Source organism: Pagrus major, chromosome 22, assembly GCF_040436345.1.
Source record: "Pagrus major chromosome 22, Pma_NU_1.0".
Classification (NCBI taxonomy): Eukaryota; Metazoa; Chordata; class Actinopteri; order Spariformes; family Sparidae; genus Pagrus; species Pagrus major.
This window is the reverse complement of record NC_133236.1, coordinates 16,912,886-16,935,842: the sequence shown is the minus strand read 5'-3', so window position 1 is coordinate 16,935,842 and position 22,957 is coordinate 16,912,886. Positions and strand designations below refer to the sequence as shown.

Below are 22,957 nucleotides of genomic sequence, written 5' to 3'. Positions count from 1 at the left end.
TAACACAACCTAAAATTTTGAAAGCAAAATTCAGGTTTATTTCTAATTGTTTTTAACGGCTTATTTGTCTCTTGACAGAGTGAGTATTTGTGCCACATCAGTCACAAGACAAGGTTTAAAGGATGCTACAATGCATGTTTTTATTCCCTCACTAGTTGCCAGAACCGTGACGACAGCTACGCTACCATCTTTCATCCTGTTATGAGCGACACCAGGGTTGCAGTCCCATCACACATCAAGCGCTTCTCTATAAAGATGTTCACCTTCACCAGAGATGAAGAGGTTTTGAAAGATGAGGTAAAAGGCTTGCGCATCCAAATGAGGCATCTATTGGCTTTATGCTCATGGGAGTGTGTGTAGCCCTGCATAACAAATCCTTCTGTCCACAGATTTATGTCCACTGCGACGCAGTGATTTGTGACACAAACAACCAGGCAGATGGAGCCTGCAGAGGCCAGTGTGTGGATCCTACGGGCATGAGTAACTTGAGACATCATGGGATAAAAGAAATAAAAATGGGTAAGTGACTGAATATAAACTGTATGGACTCAAACATGTAATCAAAGTTAAGCGGCATCTACTTTATATTCAGTTTGATCTATACTTTGTTTCCAGAGCGAAGAAGTACAGACTCCACCCATCAAAGGCAGATCTCCTCTGGACCGATTCTTCTAAACCCTCAGTCAAACCTCTGAATAAACAAAGTTTCTTAAAACATTTTGTCGATCTGTGTTTTAATTCCCTTTGCTTTCAACCTGAGAAGCTGTACTGTGGTTACTGCAGTGAATCCTGGCATACTCGGGGCCTGCATGACCTCTTGTAACTAGTGTTCCTGTTGCAGATTGGCTGCATCAACAATAGGCGACTGTTGTATACAGACAACGCGCTCACAGCTACAAGAAGCAATTTGATAAATTGTTCAGAGGACTAATGTTGCCATCATATTGTCTCTTCAGTAGCGAGAGCAGAGCCCATGCACACTTGTAAACCCTGCCTTTAATTTAATGTCTCCTCTTTAAAGGAGTCCTAAAGTACATCACTGCTTTGACATTTTAATCTGAAATATGGCCTTGTAAAATCTCATTGATGTGAGATGGACTACATTGCAGAAACTCGTTTATGGACCTTCAAAAGAGAAACACACTCACTTATCCAGCTGTGCACAGGGTTATGTTGACACTTGGCAGATCAATTGAGCAGATGGAAGCTTCTATGCCCACCCTGGAGCCTACAACAGCCAATGAGTGATCATGTAGACAAGTGACTCCTTCGAGTCACTTGCACTGAAGCCTCTGGATGATTGCATCATGTAGCAGATTTAAAATCGGCAATAAGTTTGTGTTTAAAGCCATAAACTTGGAAATTATGCAAGTTTACGTAGTTTTGTGTTTTGCTCTTTCAATTGGCCATTTGTCCGCCTAAGCTCTGACTTTTATATGCATAAAGTTGGTGTAAATAAGGAAAAAGATGTAGGTTTTTGCCCCTGGTTTTTCTCACAGGGGTATTGAGGTCACAAAATGGACCCATGATTACACCAACATTTTAGTTTAAGTTGTATAATTATACCTCAATGTACAACTTGTCATTAGTTTCTAAGGCTCTTTATCAGTGGTTCATATACTTGGAACAGATCCATCATTTCTTTGTCCTCACTCTCAAAACGTAAAACAAATAGTTTAAACCTTATTGAGTTTGGATGCATAATGTGTCATTTTAGTTGTTAGAAATAAATGTAAACATAGCACAAAAAGGAGATTAGTGTTTGGTAGATTTCTTTGTTTTAAAGCTTCTTGCCAATAAATGTTATACTGTTGGAAAGCCTGTTTATTTCCCTTTTAAAATGGTGCCACATTTGTAGGGAACATGCATTTGTGGGATGAGCAGCAGAGCTGAGTATCTGGGTTGCGCCCATGAAAAATTTGCCAAATCTTCTCTGCCTAACAGCTTATTCTGCTAATGACTCTTGTTTGGTGGATTGGATGATTGAAGTCTGAAGAAACAAGACATATTGGCAATTTAACAATTTATTAATTTAACAAACCGGAGCCTCGGTAGCGTGTGGAAGAACCACACACAGCCACAACCGCCTGGCACCTGTCACACACAGACTTTGAGAGTGGAGAGGATGGGATGGCCTGCCAGCAGTCCTGACCTCAACCCCATTGAACACTTGTGGGATCAGCTTGGGCGTGCTGTTCGTGCCAGACTGACCAACACAACCACGTTGGCTGACTTGCGACAAATGCTGGTTGAAGAATGGGATGCCATACCACAGCAGTGTGTGACCAGCCTGGTGACCAGCATGAGGAGGAGGTGCCAGGCTGTTGTGGCTGTGTGTGGTTCTTCCACACGCTACTGAGGCTCCGGTTCGTTAAATTAATAAATTGTTAAATTGCCAATATGTTGTTTCTTCAGACTTCAATCATCCAATCCACCAAACAAGAGTCAACACCAGAATAAGCTGTTTGGCAGAGAAGATTTGGCAAATTTTTCATGGGCGCAACCCAGATACTCAGCTCTGCTGCTCATCCAACAAATGCATGTTCCCTACAAATATGGCACCATTTAAAAGGGAAATATACAGGCTTTCCAACGGTATAAGATTTATTGCCAAGAAGCATCGTTACAACAAAGAAATCATCTACCAAACACAAATTTCCTTACTTTTTGTTTTTTTTGTTTACATTATCAGAAACACAATGAAATTCCATAGAACACGTGTGTGTGTGCAAGACTGAAAGTGGTCATGATCTATGAAAAATGTTTAAAATGAAACCACTGCTGTACACATCTCACACTATACATTTTCATTTAGTGGCCTGTATAATAAGCAATTTCATTTTGTGCCACAGTTATAGGACGCATTCAACTATATTAACTGAAAAGGGGAGCAGCAGCTCTTTGGAATAACAGATGCAGTCTGGTCCAGACTTTATTCCATGAAACAATCTGCACATCCATAAAAATACTTGTTTGCTGCCTAATGTTAAAATCAGCCTTATTCTTTGAGGTTTGAGCACATTAAAATGTAAACTTTGTTCCCAAACAAAACTTGCTTTAATCAATTTTTAATTAGCTAACTTGTGTATCAAAGGAATTTAACATTTAATTACATCATTAAGAATGATTTCAACTGCATCGTCATCAAATGTTAAGTTTAGCTCAAGTTTAAAGTTAAACAGTTTGACAAGTAATCTGCCATCTCTTGTAAATGTCAGCACTGATTCAAATTAGTTTAGAATAGGGGTTGCAATAATGTGAGTCACAAGAACCACGATATTAAAAAAAAAAAATATTGATACGACTAACATCGTCTGAATAATCCAGTGAAATTGTTCAACCTTGTGCAAAATACTCTCCACCTCCCTATACTCTTACTGAGGGTAATTTGGCAGAAAGATTTTTATTATTATTATTATTATTATTATTATTATTATTATTATTATTATTATGATGAAAATCAGATGTTGTGACAGCCCTAGTTAATAATGCTCAGTCAGACATGCCCTTCTCCAGCCAATACTTTTTTAAAAGTAAGATGAGCTCTCAACTAAAATGCTTAACAGAAAACAAACACAGTTGGAGAAACAACATCTAAGCACAATTTAGATCCATCAAGAAAATAATGCAACCGAATTGTTAAAAAAATTCACATTTATTCCTTTTTTATTTTGTGGTTAATTTACAAATATGGGTCCTGATGATACATGTTTGAAACTCTGGCCGTCTGAAACCGCTCGTCTTTGACCTGTGGGGAGAGCAGACAAATCTTAGCCTAGCCATTAAAAAAAACAAAAAAAAAACAACAACATTTGTTTCTCCAGACAGAATGACATGTCGTACCTTTTATCCTGTTTTCCTGGTTTGAACACTGCCCATTACAAACTCCACCCAGTGGATTCTTGGCATCGCAGATCACCACGTCACAGTGGACAAACAGCTAGAGGAAATACATTTGAGTATTACTGACATTTACAGCTTTGTACATTAGTTTTCAAATCTGAAGTGAGAAGAGTATTCTTATAGCTGAAATTACCTGTCGACTCAAGTTATCTTGGTCTTCAGCGAAAGCAAACATGCGGACTTCAAATCTCTTGAAGTGAGAAGGATACTGAACTCTGTCATCAGTCCAAACAGGATGGAAGATCACCTGGTCCGGGTCCACTGGGTTCACACAGCTGAAAGGAAACAAAAGGAAAAAAAAGGTTAAACCTCTGACACCTGTTGGCCAAATTCTCATCTCATCCACCAGATTGGACGTTTTCTCCTGCTCATGCCTCATTGGTCACCCTGTCCATTATGAGGGAGTAGACTGATGCCCATGACGTCCCAGTAGGCCAAGATAAAGAAGTTACCCATTAATGAGGAGGTTCCATCTGGGTTGGGTTGTCCTGTCGTCATTGAGCGTTGCCCAGCAGTTCTCCAGCTCCAGGGACACTTGGGGGTTTGTCGACCTCATCAGTTCCACCTCGAAATACAGCGGCTGTTGTAGGTACTTTGCGATGGGCTCATCGTCAATGCTGTGAAACGCGCTGTAGGAGGAGTCTAAGTGAAGAGAGACGGGGCTTGTTGAGCTGAATTGATGCATGGAAGGTCTTCACACAACTTTCAGGTGTAAAATACAGATAAGCGACTGAATTTAACTTGAAAGTACATTGCCATGATTGTCCCACTTGTCATTCTTGTGAATGTAGCAAGAAGCATTGTAAAATATGGGAGATGAAAATGATTCCCATCGTTGGGAAATAAATGTTGAAATAATGTGAGAGACTACAATGCGTTCAGAACTTCTTACCCAAAGCAAGTCTCATTGTGACTTGCAGCTCGCCTCTTGCATTTTCAGCGTACGGTTCACTCCTGCGAGGTCTGGGGTGGAAGGCCACAGCGTGGGTTTTGTTGATGTCGTAATAACAAGAAACCTTTAACCTGAAGAAAAGGAACAACCCATGAGAGAAGACTTAGGAAACAAAATGTGCTTTAAGGGCTGCAAATAATTATTTATAATAAATGACTCTGCATATAGTCCCCCCCCCCCCCCCCCAATTTATAGTTGAGTAGGAAATGTCTGAAATGAATTTCTTTGTGGTTGTGCCAAGAAAAGCAGCAAATGCCCACATTAGAGAAGCTGCTACAAGGGAGTGTTTGATATTTTTGCTCCAGGAGTTTTTTCACATTAAAGTGTGTTTACAGGTCTCAGAGTACTACTGCATATGTGAAAAAGCGGTAGTACTAAGCATTTTGTGGCTCCAGAGGATGTATGTAATCTGATACACTGCCTCCAATGATGTCACCCAGGGGCTAAATTGCATTGTGGGTAATGTAGGCTGTATGTTTAAGCTTATAAACAAAAAAAAAAACAACAAAAACAAAACAAAAACAGCAGAGCCAGGGATCTTTTTTTTTTATTCTTCCTAGTCTTCCTTTTTAAAACCTGGTGCCTATATTACCCACAATGCAATTTAGCCACTGCAGTTCATTAGATTACATGCAGCTTCCTCTGGAGCCACAAAATATTTTTTAACTACTTCTTTCACATATGCTGTAGTTCTCCCCAAGACCTGTACACACACTCTGATGTGTAAAATTGGTGGGGTAACCCTTTAATCGGCAACTGTTTTGATGATCATTTCATCTTCTGATGATCGACTTATCATTTCAGTTCTACGTGTTGAAATCACTCACTCGTACTCCGGCTCGTCTGTCTTTGATTCCCTTCTCATCTCAAGTTCGTCTGGCAGAGAGATTTCATTTTCGTACAGCATCATATTTTGCAAAAACTGAGGGAATAAGAGAGGAAAGCTTATTTTACAGGTCAAACTTCAATATCTGTATCAGGAAAATAACTTTTTACACCTTTCTGGTCGTCCCGCAGGAGCTCCCAGTGAAGACGAAATAGGCGTAGCGGTCGTCGCTGTAGGAGGGACCGCAGGTGGGGTCTCTGAGGGTGAGCTGACTGGGGTTCAAACTGGGAACAGACTCTAGTTTTACAGCCAGAGCCGTCATTGTGCCATTAGGAAAACACTCTGAAATCAAAGATGAGGATCAGACATTAGCATGCATTTGGTGTATCGTCAGATATAAAAAAAAAGAAAACATTTATTTTCTCAAAACAAACCAGTCAGGGTTGAGTAGAAAGTGCAAGCCACAGAGAACTCTTTGATATTTTTATTGGTTTCCGGATTCCTCAGAACCACGTCGAGTCTGCTCCTGATGGATGACCCCTGAACAGCCTGCAGAGGAGGAGGACAAACTCTTACAGCAATGTTCCTGAACGTTTATCACTCGGGTGAAGAAAAATTGATCCCGATCGTACCTCAAACACAACATCTGGGGCTGTAAACGGCACCGCAAAACTTGAGTGTGTTCCGTTCTCCATGAAGCCGTACTGCCGAGCCAGAACTGGGGTCAACATCTGTTTTCCCACTACGGTCTGAAAGTTAAAGGTCCCGTATTTCACAAGGACATGGAAGGCCTGATAGTCGCAGCCACCAGAGACAGAGGGAGGAACTGCAAAGAGGAAGAAACCAGATTTGAAAGAAAGAAATTTAGCTACTCGTTTCCAGCCCATTTCATTTTGCCCTTTTGTGTGTCAGTTACATGACCGCAAGATTAATATGGATGATTGCCCATTTCCATGTTTACATACCAACGTCCATTAATTTAGTTTCCAGATACGCAGTGTGAGAAAATGGAGCAAACTCCGGCAGGACCAGCAAGCCAACAGTCAGGTGAAGAGAGTAGACCGTTACCCCCATTTCTCTCTGTTGGGAAATATAGACGGAGATTAGAAGCAAACATCTAAAAAACAAAAACATAACATTCAATTTCCCCAGTTGAGAGTGAAGCTCACCATTTGTAGTACAACACGGTCCGTGAAAGGCACGTCAAGTGTAAAGACCTTGGTGCTGCTGTTCGGGGACATGTGCTCCAGCACGTTAAAGCCTCTGACATTGCAGTCTGCCACGGACAAAACCTCAGAGGGGAAGGTAATGTTCATCAGTGCCACATCGGCGCCGAAAGGCCCAAGCAGCACTTTAAATATCCGCTCCTCTGGAACCGTGTCTGTGGGGCGAAATAAAGAGGAATGAAGGCAGCTTGTAATATTCATTTAAAAAAAGCACAGAGTGTAAAAATAAGACTCACTGTCGATGACTTGCGGAGGTCGAGACAGTAAAGGCGTCGTGATGGGGAGGAGGACTTTGTATCTTGTGTCCTCATGAGTCGTTTCTTCAGTCCATAGAACCTCAAGCATCGGCTCAATGGCATAATAAGTGTAGTAATGATCATCCTGAACATGACTCTGCAAAATTAAAATATCCTCAGTAAGGCCTTCCTTTAATGGCATCATCAAACCCACATTTTAAAGACTGTATGCATATCTAAAGCCAAAGATCCCGAGTCGTTACTGACCTGTTATTCTTGCTCGATACTAAAGTCGAATTCAAGAATATTCAAACTTTTGAACTGAACTTCCTATAATTATCTAACAACTTTGTTTTTAAAAAAGGTGCTATATTATACATGTAAATGGCACCTTTTTTAAAAACAAAGTGCTTTACAATCAGCGACTTGTAGAAAATCTTGTTTTTCGACTTTGTAGTATTTTTTCAAAATGTATGTGCATGTCTGGCTTATATAAATGTATGATATCTTGTAAACCCATGCAGGCGGTGGATTAGTTGTTTGCATGACACAATCCTCATCGATTCATATATCCACAAGTTTCCTGGGAGGTCACTGTGGTTTTTCTGGGGGACTCTTATGGGTGACACATCGGGGGAAAATATTGACAGTGCTCGTTAAGACAGGGAATCAAGCTGCAGCACTAACAACTTTGTCAACAGCTGTGCGTGTGTGTAACCAGTTTAAGTTAAACTGATAATTGTATCATAGTTGATCGTCTAAACCAACAGGACAGGGTGGATGCAAGTTTATAGCTTACGAATCAGTTGCTGTGCAGCGGGCCTGCACTGTTCACTCGATAAAGTCGCTAACCTAGGTCTTCATGAATGAATGATACGCAGTACCAATCGCGCCAAGAAAAGGATTAGCGTCCTGGTTCTGGTTAAGTGACAAGACACACCATAATTCACGCAAGGTATCATGGAGGCTAGAAATCAGGAGGAGAAATCGTTCTAATCTCAGTGCCACTGACCTTAAAGTAGCCACCGACAGCCCCGACAGGAATTTCAACCACGATGTGCATGTCATTGACAGACAACGTGTATCCCCTGGCAGCCATCTCAGCAGGGTCGAGCCGCTGACCGTCGACGCCCATGTGCACCTCCAACAGCCTGAACTGGCCGGAGGAAATCAGAGGGTCGATGTGCATCGGCAGGAACCAGCTGATTGTGTTTGGGGTGAAGGAAACGCTACCTGTACACAAATGACAGCAGGTAGAAAGGGAAAGAAAACATGGAAACATTTATCTATAGTATAAAAAAGGGCCATAGCCAAAATGTTAGATACTGAAGTCATGAGTCCACACTGCCAGGATCAACCTCAGTGGTCAAATCTGAATATATTAAGTCTAAACATACAACTCTATAGATTGACTGTTGACTGAACTCCTTCCCAGTTGCCAAAAAAAAAAAAAACAAATTCCCAGGGTAAATACTCCAGACATGACCTCAGTCGTGGCTACAACCCTGCCTCCAAACATGCTCCTTACCCTCCAGTGACGGACAAGCAGCTGCTGCATCGATTTGAGTCGCCAGCCACTTCTTCTCAAATATTATTGAGGTTTTTAGCACCGTCATGGGCACCCCTGCTACCTGTGGAGCGGAGATACATAACATTGCGTATAAATGTATTGATGCATACAGCTGGAAGCAAAGATAGTTCAGTTCCTCAGGATGTGGGTAATTCAACGTAATGGGGGAAGTAAATAAAATGAAAGTAGCTTACCAATGGATTTAACTGTGCCAATTGGATTTCAGACAAAATAATCAATTTAGAGGCACTTTGATTACATTATTTGATCCAAATTCAATAGTTTACTGGCTGCAAGTGTAAGCAAGAAGTGAGTTATCTAATGGGCTGCGAGTAATTTAACCAGCGGCTGCCTGGAGGGGTGAGATATCACGTCAGGCTTGTTTGAAATGTAGAGAACAGCGGCACACTCACATTCTGGGTGTACATCTCAGGTGAAGCATGTGGACTTCTCAGAAGCAGTCTTGTAGCGGTGTTTGCAATCCCATAACCACTCCTCTGGGCCTCAGCCACCTTCATCACCTTCTCCACAGGAGTGAAGAACACCAGTGTTGTGATTCTGAATCCTGCGTCTACGGGCGGTTTCTGAAAAAACGATTGCAAAGTGAAGTCATTAAAGATTCAGAGACTATTCCCTCTTCTCAGTTTGTATATCCTCAACACTTTTCTCTCATGTTTTAGTCGCTCATAAGAGATTCAAGCAGGAGGCAAGGAAGAGACAGACAAGTCGAGGCAACAGTAACTCGTCACCCTTTAAAACTGACTTCATCCTTTTTTACTGCTCTTAGTCCATTTCTGTTTTTAATTCCTCTCATGTGATGTCTTTTTCTAACCAGCCTTTGCCGTTCATTTGTTTATTGTTATTCTATTTATTATCCTTTATTCGTTTTACTGCGCTTCCTCCATTTATCTGTTCTCAATTCCTCTGATGTGGTGTCGTCTTTATTGTCCATTATTGATTTTATTATCTCCATTTTTGCATCACTTTTTCCTCTTTCTGGGATTTTGCCCGTTTTATGGCTTTTATTCCTCTTACTTGTAATGACTCATTGTCTTTTTGTTTTAACTCACCTTACACTGGGCTTCTTTGTGTTTGGCTTGACTGTCGAGTGTTTACTCTGGAATATTGTCTTGCTTTTACTTGTTTGTCAAAGCACTTTGTAGACCATTATTAAAAAATGTGCCATTTAAAATAGTTAATTTTATATATTAACAGGCATTTAACGAAATGAGATGTCTGTGCGTCGGACCTTTATTTTAAAGCAATGAAAAATATGAAGTTTAGCAGTTGCAGCAGCTGTCCATTCTTTTGTTACAGCAGTATTTTGATCATCTGTCATGACAACTTGATTTACTTTTAATTTGAATGTCTAAGAACAGGGGATATCCTTCACTGTACAGATTGTAAAGCCCACTGAGGCAATGTGATCGTGGGCTTTATAAATAAAATTGACTTGAATTCAAGTCGTATTGTAGCATAATGTGACAACTGAGTAATAAAGATGAAATTTAATTTAAGAAATGTGGTTTGAACAGATGAACAGTTAAGGACAAAGTTTGATCATCTTAAATTACTAATACAACTTATGAAAAGGAACATTTGTCAATGCGTGCTCCCGTCTGATTTTTGTGATGGGTGCCAAACAATTTCTGCAAGGAGACAACTGTCCGTCATGGCTCATTGCTCCTTTGGCAAGCCTCCCTCTCCTCCCTCCTCTTAGTGCATTTTAGGAATTGAGACATCCTTCAATACGTCACGCAGAGATTAATTTCTGAGTTACATGTGGAAGGAGGGAGGAGAGAGGAGGCACAAAATTGGCAAATTAGAAGCTGTTGTGATGGCCCAACTATACATGTCCTCAGCACAGCCGTGGTTGCAAAAACATCGGCAGAATTGAGGCGGAAACATGGTGAGGAATGCCTGTTCAGACCTGTGAGAGCTGACCAATCAGAGTAGGCCTGGGCGTTAAAGAGACAGGCACTAAAACAGAGCGTGAGCAGAGGGGCTGCAGAGATGGACAGCACTAGAAAAATGCGTTTTTTAAAAACATTAAAGCATGACATTTTCTAGCAGACACCCAAATAGACAGAAAAAGATGTAAGAATATTAAGAAAAGAGCAAATAGGCTCATCAAACCTCAGCAGCTCGTCGAGGACCACCAAACTTTGGCTCAGCCCCTGGGATGGGATGTTCAGGCAAGGCATAATCATCTGGAGCTGCCCTTTTCACGGACACCTAGAAATGAGGCCACTCATAAGTGATAATCAATCTCTCCTCTCCCCACTGACATCAAATGAGGCAGCCCTGATGCTCATAGGGGAAATAAAGCCACTTATCATATAGACTGCATCATGACCCCTGAGAGTCCTGTTAGATTCACTTGCCTCCATGTAGCTGCGGCCACAGACGATTTCCCTGGAAGCCCAGGAAGTGTAGTGGCAGGTTTCAGCCACCTGGTACAGCTCGTCTTCAACCATCCGGTTCCCGTGCAGGCGGAGATTTAATGTTGTTGTGAACACCTTATCTTCCTGCAAACACACAGAAATAAGACTCAAAATGATGACCACATTAAAAAACACATTTGGTGCTGCACTACCAAATGATATCTCCAGTGTCGTTACCACATTTTGAGCAAAGCAGTTTTGAAGGGAGGCATAAATCATGGTGTTCCCCAGCTGGTCTGTCTTCATACTGAAACCACACTGAGAGGCTAAACTCGGTGTGAGAGGGATGGCAGAGTTGTCTGAGGAGAGGCGAAAAGAGGACAGTTAAGAGAGGAAAAATGAGAGAGGGGCAGAACATTTTCAAAATGTCAACTTACTGGCGACAACAGCAACTTCGAGAAGATTTCCTCCAAGTGGACCAACATCCACACGCATGACGTTCCCCAGGCATTTTGAGCGGATGTCTGCGATCAAACATTTAAAATGATACAGTTGAAGTGATGACATTTAGGGAAAATAACATCTAAAATTGACCAAACCCCCCCCCCCCCAAAAAAAAACGTACTTATTGAGGGTTTCTTTTGAGCCTCTATGTTTAAAACTGCTATCAGGAGAACAAACCACCTGCAAGAGATTCAATCATTTTCAAAGTAGCAAGAAAAACATTTTGATTGAAAACAATGGATCAAAAACAAAAGTACAAACCCCAATCCAATTAAATGACCCATGGCACGAAAGGTGGCCAGTCCTTGTTTTTCACAGGTTTTAATGAAGAGTGTGGTGTGCGTTAACGCTGCAGGTTGAGGAGAGGTTCCTGCTCACACAGGTGGATCCTATTACAGCCTGATGGGGATAATTAGTGTGGACCAGTGTCTTGTAATCTGGCCTGAACGGAGACTCAACACACACATGCAAAGAAGTGGATTGGCCTTGTTGACTTAAATTTAAAGAAATTGATTTTATCATGATCAGCCACAGCTCATCTATATGCAGATGAGCAGAAATAAATCAGCTTTCTTCAAAATAGTTAATTAGAAAATGTTTTTATCGATTATAAACTATTGGTGTGTAGAATGAAAATGACCTGTGGAATAAAGGATGTTTTAAGTACGTATCCTTACGTTTTAAATTAAGTAAAAAAGGTTGTGCAAACCAGAGATGTATGTTGAAAATGTATGTTTCATTTTTACAATTTTATGTCGTGACAACCCTGTGCTTATGCTCTGGTTAGGTTTAAAGGGGCACTATGTTAACTCAGAATTGTTATATTTACAATATTAATGAGATAATAATAATATTTTTCTGTAACTGAATAAACAGGCTGAATTAACCTGTTCTGCCTCAAAACTTGCTGTTTATATGAGCTACTACAAATCAGCATGTCCTGACACCTGAACAGCTGGAGGGAGGTCATGTTTGGTATTTTTTCTTGATAAATGACTTCAATGATTCAGGGCCACAAGATCTGGACCTGCTTCAGTTGACATTGTACTTAAAGGTGCAATATGTAGTTTTGGGGGAGAAAGTTTAATCAGAGGAGAAATAATGACATTATGTTAAAAAACTAAATAAACAAACTTTTTTCATTTTCATGACTGAATAAACTGAATAAACAAACTGAACTAAAAGGACAACACAGTTTCATACTGTTTTACTTTGTTTATATGTGGCGGACCCTGCCATCTTTCTAGCTTCAAACAGTGTTCTGGGGACCTTAATTTCCTCTGAGAACAGCTTGTTTATTCAGTTATGGAAAAAATAAATATTTATGAGTTTGTATCATTACCTCATTAATATAGTAAATATTGAAAATCTGAGTTTGGATTTCTTCTCCAAAACCTGCATAGTGCCCCTTTAAATGGTGCAAATTTAAAGCATTTTTAACAAATGTGCAAGTCACCACATTACCGAAAATACACCAATTGACAAGCAGTGAACCTTTGAGTCTGGATGCAACTTTTATTCACAAACCATGTGCTGAAAAGGTCCGCAAACATGTGCTTACCCTCAGGAGACAGTGAGATTTTAAATGGCAAATTCATTTTCAGGGAGCAGGACAGAGAAAGTCCAACAACACCCTGCAAGGAGGTGTTGTTTTATGTTACAAGCAGCACATCTTGGAGATACTGATGATGTTTTCACTCTCCTAATCTGTTCCCACTATAAAGGTATGTTGCATTTCCCCTTTGCTGCCAAATACAGTGTTACTGCCTGGTTTGGCAGCTCGCCACAGCGGACTGAAATGTCAGTGTGATTTTACTTACTTTACTCCCTCCAGGTGCAGACAGGCTGAGGTCAGCTGGATTTGGCTGCAGCAGGTTCACAAACATACAAACCAAGTGCCAATGTAAACAAAGAAATAAATCTGTGTTAAATTACTGCAGGTGCACTTCTTACTAAAATAAACTGAAGATTGGATTCAATATCAAAACAGAACTACAGCTTCCTTTTACGCGAAACGTGACATAATTAATAAAATGCGCTACAAAACGACCATGTCATATATCACAGTTATTTCTTCCTACATCTATGCCGTCTCCGACTCTCCCTCCCCTCTCCTCTCCTCCTCTCTCGCCCCTCCCTGCTCCCTGTATAAGGGAATAAACTGCCGCCGTGCCGCTGTCCCGCCTCCAGCTCCTCTTGTCCCGTCCGTGAAGCTGCAGCAGCGCACTTCTCCCTCCTCCGACCTGCTGTGAGCGCCTTTACACCACAATGTGAAAACTAAACCAGCCGGATAAAAGTTATTTTCATGGAAAGAAAGGTTCCAAGTACAGGTACGTGAAAGCCTTACGTTTTCTATTCAGTTTGAGTCCAATTAAAAATAATTTACTTAATTGCAAATGAGGTTTGGTGCGGGGGAAACGTTAGATGTTGATTTTCCTCTGATTTTCAAGGGAGAGTAAATATTAGGACATACAGTTCATGCAGGAAACAGTCTTTCGCAGGCTTTAATGATTGCTTGAAATGATGTGTGGGCTCAGTTTCAACTTGTTGCCTCTCATTTCCTCTGAGTTAGTCTAGTCCGCTCTGTAATTTGATTCTCCTGCTGATAATCCTCTACTTGAGCCCTCCAAGAAGTGACAGTACCTCACGCCTCTCCACTCACTCCAGCTCAAGCCATTTCCTGTGTGTGCTGTATTGATTTTTTTTTTCCTTCAGAGGACTAATGTGCACTACAAATAGTGGACATCTCTCCACATAAATGTACCACTTACAGTCCTGACTATATATGCTTATGGAGCCTTTTCTTGTCATAAAAAAAATCTATAAAAGTGAATGACTTCATTCTTTATTGTAATGTTTCATGTGTCATCAGGACCATGGGGTATGGGCAAATCCTACACCAGCAGGGGAATGAGGAGGACCAGGTCCACCTCAACGTGGGAGGTGTGCGACATGAAGTGGATCCGGACACGCTGCTCCGCTTCCCTCACACACGCCTGGCTCGTCTGCTGCACTGCCGAAGTGAGGCGGCGATCCTGGAGCTGTGCGACGACTACAGCCCGGCCGAGAAGGAGTACTACTTCGACAGGAATCCCCGGGTTTTCCTCTGCGTGCTCAACTTCTACCGCACGGGGCGTATCCACATGATGGAGGAGCTGTGCGTCTTCTCCTTCAGCCAGGAGATCGAGTACTGGGGCATCCAGGAGCTCCACCTGAGTTCCTGCTGTAACAACTGGTACCACGAGAGGAAGGACTACATCGAGGACAGAGACTGGGACATCAGGAGTGACGACCAGCAGCAGCCGAGCTTCGACTCTTCCTTCGAGGAGCTCTCTGCTCTCGATAAGGACCTTGCCAAGTTTAAAGGCGCCTGGTGTGCAGAGGTGAGGAGCTACGTTTGGCTCCGACTGGAGGATCCAGGTCACTCCAGAGGCTCAAAGATCATTGCCGTGGCCTCCCTCAGCCTGGTGTTGACCTCTATCGTTGCCATGTGCGTCCACAGCATGCCTGAATTTCAGCAGGTGGACGACAATGACAGACCCATCGAGGACCCTGTCCTCGCCATCCTGGAAGAGATCTGCATCGCTTGCTTCTCTGCCGAGTTCATCATCAGGCTGATTGTTGCGCCCTCTCGCAGGAAGTTCCTCGGAAACCCCTTGAACATCATCGATGTTGCCTCAATTTTGCCATACTACGCCACTCTAGCTCTGGAAACAGCCGACGAGGTGAGCGCAGAGGAGAGCGAGGACTTAGAAAATGTAGGGAAGGTGGTGCAGGTTCTGCGCCTCATGAGGGTTCTCCGAATCCTCAAACTTGCACGTCACTCCATCGGGCTGCGAGCGCTGGGTGCCACCGTCCGCCACAGCTACCATGAGGTGGGCCTGCTCCTTCTTTTCCTCTCCGTGGGGATATCCATCTTTTCCGCCCTCATCTACTTTGCAGAGAAGGAGGAGGATGACACAGTTTTGGGGACTATCCCTTGGGGGTGGTGGTGGGCAACAATCACCATGACCACCGTCGGTTACGGCGACACTTATCCTGTGACGTTGGCGGGGAAGATAGTGGCCACCTTGTGTATCATCTGTGGGCTGTTAGTGGTGGCTCTGCCCATCACCATCATCTTCAATAAGTTTTCAAAGTATTATCAAAGAAACAAAGCCATGGAGGGACAGGCTATCACAAAACCTGAGAGACAAGACCCAGAACTCCCTTATTATAACATCAGAGACCTGTTCACAGAGAGTGTTTACCCCTTTATAGGAGCTTTCGCCTTCAGGAACAGTGAGAGCAGCGCAGGGGACGACACAGATGCCTCCAGTCTCCAGGACATAGAGGTGTATGATAATGACACCTGTGAAAATGGGGCAGCAAAATGAGATTTCTTGCCATTTCACTGAGTGTCGCTCCCCTTTGCGACTGAAATTTACTCCGTGCCTCTCAGGGCAGAGCGCTCCACCACTGACTCTGCCTCCCTGCACTGTCTTCCTCCTGCAATTTGACAGAGAAATATCGTGGCCATGAACTTCTTTTTTTACCTACAAGGGAACAGCCTGTTAAATATACAGCGTTGCTTAAAACCAGGAAATCTAAAGGGAATTATCTGAACCTTGCTCAGAGGTTTGAGAGCCCATTTTCTGCTCGAGAAAACTGCAATGATGCATGTAGGAGGCCATAATGTTAATGTTTTTCAAAGTAATGCCCTGTATTGATTCGTCTGCTTGCTGAAAGTTCAGATGGAGGCAAAAGTCTAGAATGTCAACAACAATGTTTGATGTTTAGAAATGGTATTATAGATCTATTAATTGACTGATGTTACACAGTCTGCATGAACAACAATGGATGCATTTTGAGAGAGAGTAATGTAAATAGTTGTGTAGAATTATGCAATATTATCGATGCTGATAAAGAGAGGCTGCACAACTCTCTCAGAACACTGTGGAAAAGCACTGATATGCCAGATTACTGTGATTACTTTTTTGTTTTGGCATGCTTGGTGACTCCTGCTGGGTAACTCATGTTGACATGAAATAAAACTCAGTGAATCAGAAGAAATATGCCTCTCATTTGTGACACGGCATACAGGAAAGTGTACTACTCACTCATTCACATAAGGGTTTTCAGCTCAGGTTCATTTATTTATGGCCATATGTCCGAAAGACTGCGATGCAACACCTCCTGGAGTCTAAGAATCTAGATGAAAATCATCAACAATGTGGTTTCTTCAGTGGTGAAATGCACTTAAACTGTCGAGGAAACTTTCTCTATTTCTTTTCTGTTCCTGGAAGTATTGATTTGCTGTCCCCTCCTATCATTGCCACTTGGATGAGCTGCTGTCCTACTTTAGCGAGCGATGTAAAAGATCTTCCCACTCCAGGGGGCTCGAAGGTGTTGACCAGAAGCATCGGCTCTCAGAGCTAAACACTCCAAAATGTCACTTGAAGCATTTATTTTCACATTGGAACTAAAGTGCAGAGGGTTTTTAATCTTTAGTTACTTTAAACCTTTAATCTTTAGTTTAAAATAAATGGGTGTCAGTTTGGAGTTAGGGAGGTTGTTTGAAGACTAACTGCAGTCTAACGTAAACACATTAGCCCATTACTGTACCCAGTAGATGAGTTTCGATTACTTGGCTTCCTGTATCAGGTGAAGTATATTAGCATAATGCTTAATCCACACTTTGTATTTTTGCCTTTGTCAGCTGCCATTTATTGTAAAGACAAACAGAGTATTGGAACAGACAAGCATTGATTTTAGAGCGGCGTATCAAAAAGAAAAAACTTGAGGGGATACTGTATGAAAACAGGGATAAGAAATTGTCTTCTATGAATATTATGTTTATTTGTGCGGTTTTTCTGTAATCTTTCTTTTTTGTGAGAAAATACTGCTAACTTCAACCTTTCTGGAAAGTCTTCAAATTTTGTCATCTGGAAAAGAAAATTACGGTGGCCCAGAGGGTCAAAACACAACAACATTTCAGAAAACACAACATTTTAGAAAACACAAAAACATTTTAGAAAACAACATTTTGGAAAATGCAATGACATTTTAGAAAAACACAACATTAAAGAACCATAGAAAAATGACTCTTTAGTTGAACTGCTCATAACCCACGCCGAAACTAAGACTATACCCTTTAATGAGGGGTCGGAGTGTTTGCTTTATTTTAAGGGCTCACAAGTCAGAAATGTTGTGAACCACAGCAACAACAAAATAAGGGGAGGTAATGAGGGAATACTGGCATGGCTGGATTATTGGCAATAACGTGTAAACAAAAGTGTAAAAATGAACTATGGCTGCTATGAAATTATAATCGATGCATATAATGAGCATTACTGCTGCTATACTGACACTTTGACTGATGCTGTTACAGTATGTGAGGTAAAAACAAAGAGGAACGTTTTGAAGTATTGATATCTAATCACCAGAGTTCAATCACTCTTAGGGCAAATCTGTATTCAATGCGTGTGTGTGTGTGAACGGTGATTTCAGTCTTTGAGGAATCCATTGCAGGAGTCGCAGATGACGTTCCAGCACAGTTGTCAACAGATAATGATAGTTTCCTGTTCCTCACCATTATTCTTAGCTGCATGGCTTTGGGCATGGTTTCTACTGAGGGAAGTGGATGTCAATGCTTTGTCAGCAAAAATACATTCACTTATTGAACTTATGACAGGATGTGTATCTTTATACCATAATATCCGACAGCAGCGGGTGTCTCTCATTTGACTTCCAAAAAGTTTGGTATTTTTACGAGATGAATTGAATTAAAGTTTTTAGAGTCTTCCTGATAAAAACAACTTGACTAGATCACGGCTGATCTATTGAAGACCTATAAAGGCTTCTTCTTTCTTATTTTTAGTGTCTTGTATGGGCATTGTAAAAGAAAAATCATTTATCACAATCACAATTATCATGTTTGTAAAAAGTAAGAAAATCTGCAAATGGAACAAGTGAGAATTGTCTAAAAACAAGTTTTTTAAAAAAAAATTCAAATTCAAATTCAAAGGGGCTTTATTGACATGAAAGTTTAATAATGCCTTTCTATGCCTAAACCTGACCAAGTATCTTTGATGCCTAAACCTAACCAAGTATCATTGTTGCCTCAACCTAACCAAACTGTGTCAGAAAAAGGCAATAATAAGTTAACTTAGTGTAAACATAATAAGTGAACAGTATAACAGTATGTTCCAAACAAGTGGACAGAATTACTAGATTTTCCCTGGAGAGAGGAAAAAAGTCTATGTTGTTGTTATGTAATAAACACTACAAAATGGAACCAGGATCAATAGAAAGTGTGATAAAGCTAATAACTTAAAAAGTGGATTTAGGTTTATGTGTCTCTTCAACAAGATATACATTGTTATACTGAATCACGCAGTGTCTGTTATACAGGACATGAATGACATTGGTTAGCGTGTTGTTGATGTAAAGGGGACAAAAAGCCAATTACCTGTAAAGGTCACGGTGAGTGTGTCAGCACAAATGTCAGTGATTCAAACTTCGGCTTTTTTTCGGCTTTTTTTCCCTTTAAATGAAAAAACAACCTATATTACATGAAGGCTGGTGTGCAGTTGCATACCAAGATACATCTGCTGGTACAGATAAAGTCTTAATCCAAGCTGATTGGATGCAGTGGAGCATTAAACCACCAGGATAAAAGGTGTCACTGAATAATCGAATTCCTGTCAGAAACACTGTGGTCAGTTTCATGTGTGGGAAGTAAAAACAAATCAATACATTTTTTTAAGCTTCCTTCTTTTCTCTTTGAGATTTATATTCACGATCACTGGTCAGAACTTTGATGTTGATTTGAAGTGAACTGTTTGTGTGCAGAATTGAGACACTGATGTTTCTCAGCTTGCAGTGTTGACAGGAGGGGATACTTCGGCAGAGTCTGGTGGACGTTAAACAAAAGTCACCGCAGAGGGATGGATGGAGAGAGCTGAAACATGGCAGGCTCTCACACTAATCCATGTGTGCAAGTTTTTGAGGAAAAAGCATAAATCTTACCTTGAAAATCTGACATTTGTTTTCAGGTAAGAGAATGAACTTGCATAGCCTATTACATAAAGCCTCAGGGTCCATGGAGGCATTTATCCCTCCACCTCACACAAAAGGAAAAGGTCACTGCAGTGATGAATGTGCAAAAGGCAAAAGGGGAGTTTCATGTTGTGTGCAATTCTGCTGGAGCCAGTTCACCACCCACCAATTTAAACTTCAACCCTTCATTAATGTAATGGAGATTCAGGAAATAAAAACACAGAATTTCATAAAGTAGTATAATATAAATAACAGCAAACAAACTTCTTACGTATATCTGTTTATCATTTTAGTACATTTTTTGAACATGTCAAACTGGCCATTTCTCAAAACTGCTTTTAAGCAACATTTCTTAAGTATGTAAGTACATCTTATGTTGAACCCAATTTAGTAAATTGCTATATTGAAAGTAGCTTTCACTGACTCTAGCTTCATTAGCAAGTGAATGACCAATTATCAAAATGTATTGTTACCTGAGGGGGAAGTGGTGGTTCGTATAGCTGCTCATGATTTAGCAATTGGCAAGATAATGACCCAACTCGCCAAAGAAAACACAATAATGTCTCTGCATTTGTAAAATGTTAATTAGCCGGACAAGTGGAGGTATACTTGTTTTCCTGAATAAGAATTTCAAGACCCGAGCTGAGGGTTTTAATATTTCCATTAGCTTCTGTATTTTAATGTTTTGATCAGAGTCATTACATGGTACTGCTAACCACAGAGTACAGTCAGACCACTTTCAGTCAGCCTTTACCAGGAGCTTGGTGGTTTCAGATATAACAAAGAAACCACTTTGTTTATATATGGATCCTGTTTTTCCCCTCATGCAGGTTCATCACAGTGAGGCTAGATGGACATTGTTATTGTGCATGTCCATTATTATTTATCACTTTGACGCAGGTTGAGTTTTTGGCTGGGCACCACATAAATCTACTGTAATTCAGTTGGAAATATGAGCCTTTTCATATTTATTCACAGTGCACAAGCCATGTATTAAGGTAGTGGTCCTTTAACCTGCCCACTAATCTTCATCTCAGATTCAGAATTTCTTTATTACAAACCAATGAACATTTGTCTTTGATACAACACCACAGTATTTATTTATTTATTGTCACACTATGTCATATTGTGTTATGTTATGTCACACCATGTTATGTAACGTTATATTACATTATGTTATGTAATGTTGTGTTATGTTATGTTATGTTATGTCATGTTGTTATATCATGTTATATTATGTTTCATCATGTAATGTTATGTTATGTTTCATCATGTTATGTTATGTCACACAATGTTATGTTATGTTTCATTATATTATTAACATAACATGATTATGTTAATTTACATGTTATGTTATGTTGTGTTATGTTATATTATGTCACACCATGTTATGTTATGTTATGTCACACCATGTTATATTATGTTTCATCATATTGACATAACATGATTATGTTAATTTACATGTTATGTTATGTTGTGTTATGTTATATTATGTCACACCATGTTATGTTATGTTATGTTATGTCACACCATGTTATATTATGTTTCATCATATTGACATAACATAATTATGTTAATTTACATGTTATGTTATGTTGTGTTATGTTATATTATGTCACACCATGTTATGTTATGTTATGTTATGTTATGTTATGTCACACCATGTTATATTATGTTTTATCATATTGACATAACATGATTATGTTAATTTACATGTTATGTTATGTTTCATCATGTTATGTTATGGTATGTTATGTTATGTAGTCACACCATGTTATGTTATGTTTCATCATGTTATTAACATAACATGATTATGTTAATTTACATGTTATGTTATGTTGTTATATTATGTTGTTATATTATGTTGTTATATTATGTTACACCATGTTATGTTATGTTTCATCATATTATTAACATAACATGTTTATGTTAATTTACATGTTATGTTATGTTGTGTTGTGTTATGTTATATTATGTCACACCATGTTATGTTATGTACAGAAGCCCTAAATGGCCATGCATTCATACATTTTATTTCCTCCGATCTCGAGTTATTATCTCGAAACAACAACTGCCGGTTTCCCGAGATAACGGGATAATTTTCTCGAGATCTCGAGATAACGAAACTTTGTTTTCCCGAGATAACGATATAATTAATTTGAGATCTTGAGAAAACAAAACGATACTGTAGTATATTAAATCATTGCAGGAAACATCATTCAGTGTAGGAGCAGGAGCATATCGATCACCGCGTCACATATCTGTTCAATCAAGGCCTGACACAGGCTGAAATAGAATTATTTCTTGCTATTACAGATAATATACACATAGTGTGCGTAATCTAAAAAGACGGTTAGCAAGGCTTCAGCTATATCGGCAGCGCAATCTAGGTGAGCCTGATGTCGTCGTTAACTACGTAGCTGACCAGCTACGAGGTCCCGGGCCTACCATATCACAGTCATTATATCGAGATCTCGAATTAATTATCCCGTTATCTCGGGAAAACGGCTGTTGTTATTTCGAGATAATAACTCGAGATCTCGAGAAAACAAATGAAATTAACTCGTTATAACGGGAAAACGGAGGAAATAAAATGTATGAATGCATGGCCCTTTAGGGCTTCCGTAGTTATGTTATGTCACACCATGTTATGTTATGTTTCATCATATTATTAACATAACATGATTATGTTAATGTACATGTTATGTTATGTTGTGTTATGTTATATTATGTCACACCATGTTATGTTATGTCACACCATGTTATGTTATGTTATGTCACACCATGTTATGTTATGTTTCATCATATTATTAACATAACATGATTATGTTAATTTACATGTTATGTTATATTATGTCGTGTCACGTGTCATGTCATGTTGTTATATCATGGCACACCATGTTATGTTATGTTTCATCATATTATTAACATAACATGATTATGTTAATTTACGTTATGTTGTGATATTATGTCACACCATGTTATGTTATGTTATGTTTCATCATGTTATGTTATGTTGTCACACCATGTTGTTATGTTTCATCATGTTATTAACATAACATGATAATGTTGATTTACATGTTATGTTATGTTGTTATATTATGTCACACCATGTTATATTATGTTTCATCATATTATTAACATAACATGATTATGTTAATGTACATGTTATGTTATGTTGTGTTATGTTATATTATGTCACACCATGTTTATTATGTCACACTATGTTATGTTATGTCACACCATGTTATGTTATGTTTCATCATATTAACATAACATGATTATGTTAATTTACATGTTATGTTATGTTGTGTTG

General features: G+C 39.9%; 3 protein-coding genes across 4 annotated transcripts in view; 2 read left to right on the top strand and 1 right to left on the bottom strand.

Moving 5' to 3' along the window:
• Window positions 1-717, top strand: part of zpax1 (zona pellucida protein AX 1) — a 91,587-nt gene extending 90,870 nt beyond the window's left edge. For both annotated transcript variants that reach the window (XM_073493057.1, XM_073493056.1), the window contains 3 exons: window positions 156-297; window positions 390-519; window positions 616-717. In XM_073493057.1, the coding sequence (XP_073349158.1) occupies window positions 156-297; window positions 390-519; window positions 616-695 (352 nt within the window). In that variant the 3' untranslated portion in view covers window positions 696-717. The remainder of the gene's footprint in view (window positions 1-155; window positions 298-389; window positions 520-615) is intronic.
• A 2,919-nt stretch (window positions 718-3,636) lies between these two features.
• On the bottom strand, window positions 3,637-11,964 carry LOC141017578 (uncharacterized). Its single transcript, XM_073492275.1, has 21 exons — window positions 11,863-11,964; window positions 11,723-11,781; window positions 11,535-11,621; window positions 11,335-11,456; window positions 11,098-11,241; window positions 10,850-10,948; window positions 9,127-9,297; window positions 8,672-8,774; window positions 8,156-8,376; window positions 7,144-7,300; window positions 6,851-7,062; window positions 6,647-6,761; window positions 6,314-6,507; window positions 6,116-6,230; window positions 5,854-6,023; window positions 5,683-5,777; window positions 4,796-4,926; window positions 4,356-4,545; window positions 4,037-4,178; window positions 3,844-3,940; window positions 3,637-3,748 (listed from the first exon to the last, which is right to left on the bottom strand). The coding sequence occupies exons 1-21, from the start codon at window positions 11,883-11,885 to the stop codon at window positions 3,678-3,680; spliced, it is 2,718 nt and encodes a 905-aa protein (XP_073348376.1). The 5' UTR covers window positions 11,886-11,964; the 3' UTR covers window positions 3,637-3,677.
• Window positions 11,965-14,477: 2,513 nt separating this feature from the next.
• On the top strand, window positions 14,478-15,977 carry LOC141017579 (delayed-rectifier potassium channel regulatory subunit KCNS3-like). The gene has a single exon (XM_073492276.1). It carries the CDS (start codon window positions 14,478-14,480, stop codon window positions 15,975-15,977), a length of 1,500 nt encoding a protein of 499 aa, XP_073348377.1.
• Window positions 15,978-22,957: the final 6,980 nt, after the last annotated feature.

Excerpts from the sequence above, each read along its gene's own strand:
- LOC141017578 (XM_073492275.1), bottom strand. The coding sequence starts at position 11,885 with ATGGGTCATTTAATTGGATTGGG. Across the intron at positions 7,063-7,143 it reads ACCTCCGCAAGTCATCGACA|ACACGGTTCCAGAGGAGCGG; the intron begins GTGAGTCTTATT and ends TTCGCCCCACAG. Across the intron at positions 4,927-5,682 it reads ACAGACGAGCCGGAGTACGA|GTTAAAGGTTTCTTGTTATT; the intron begins GTGAGTGATTTC and ends CCTTTTCTTCAG.
- LOC141017579 (XM_073492276.1), top strand. The coding sequence starts at position 14,478 with ATGGGGTATGGGCAAATCCTACACCAGCAGGGGAATGAGGAGGACCAG.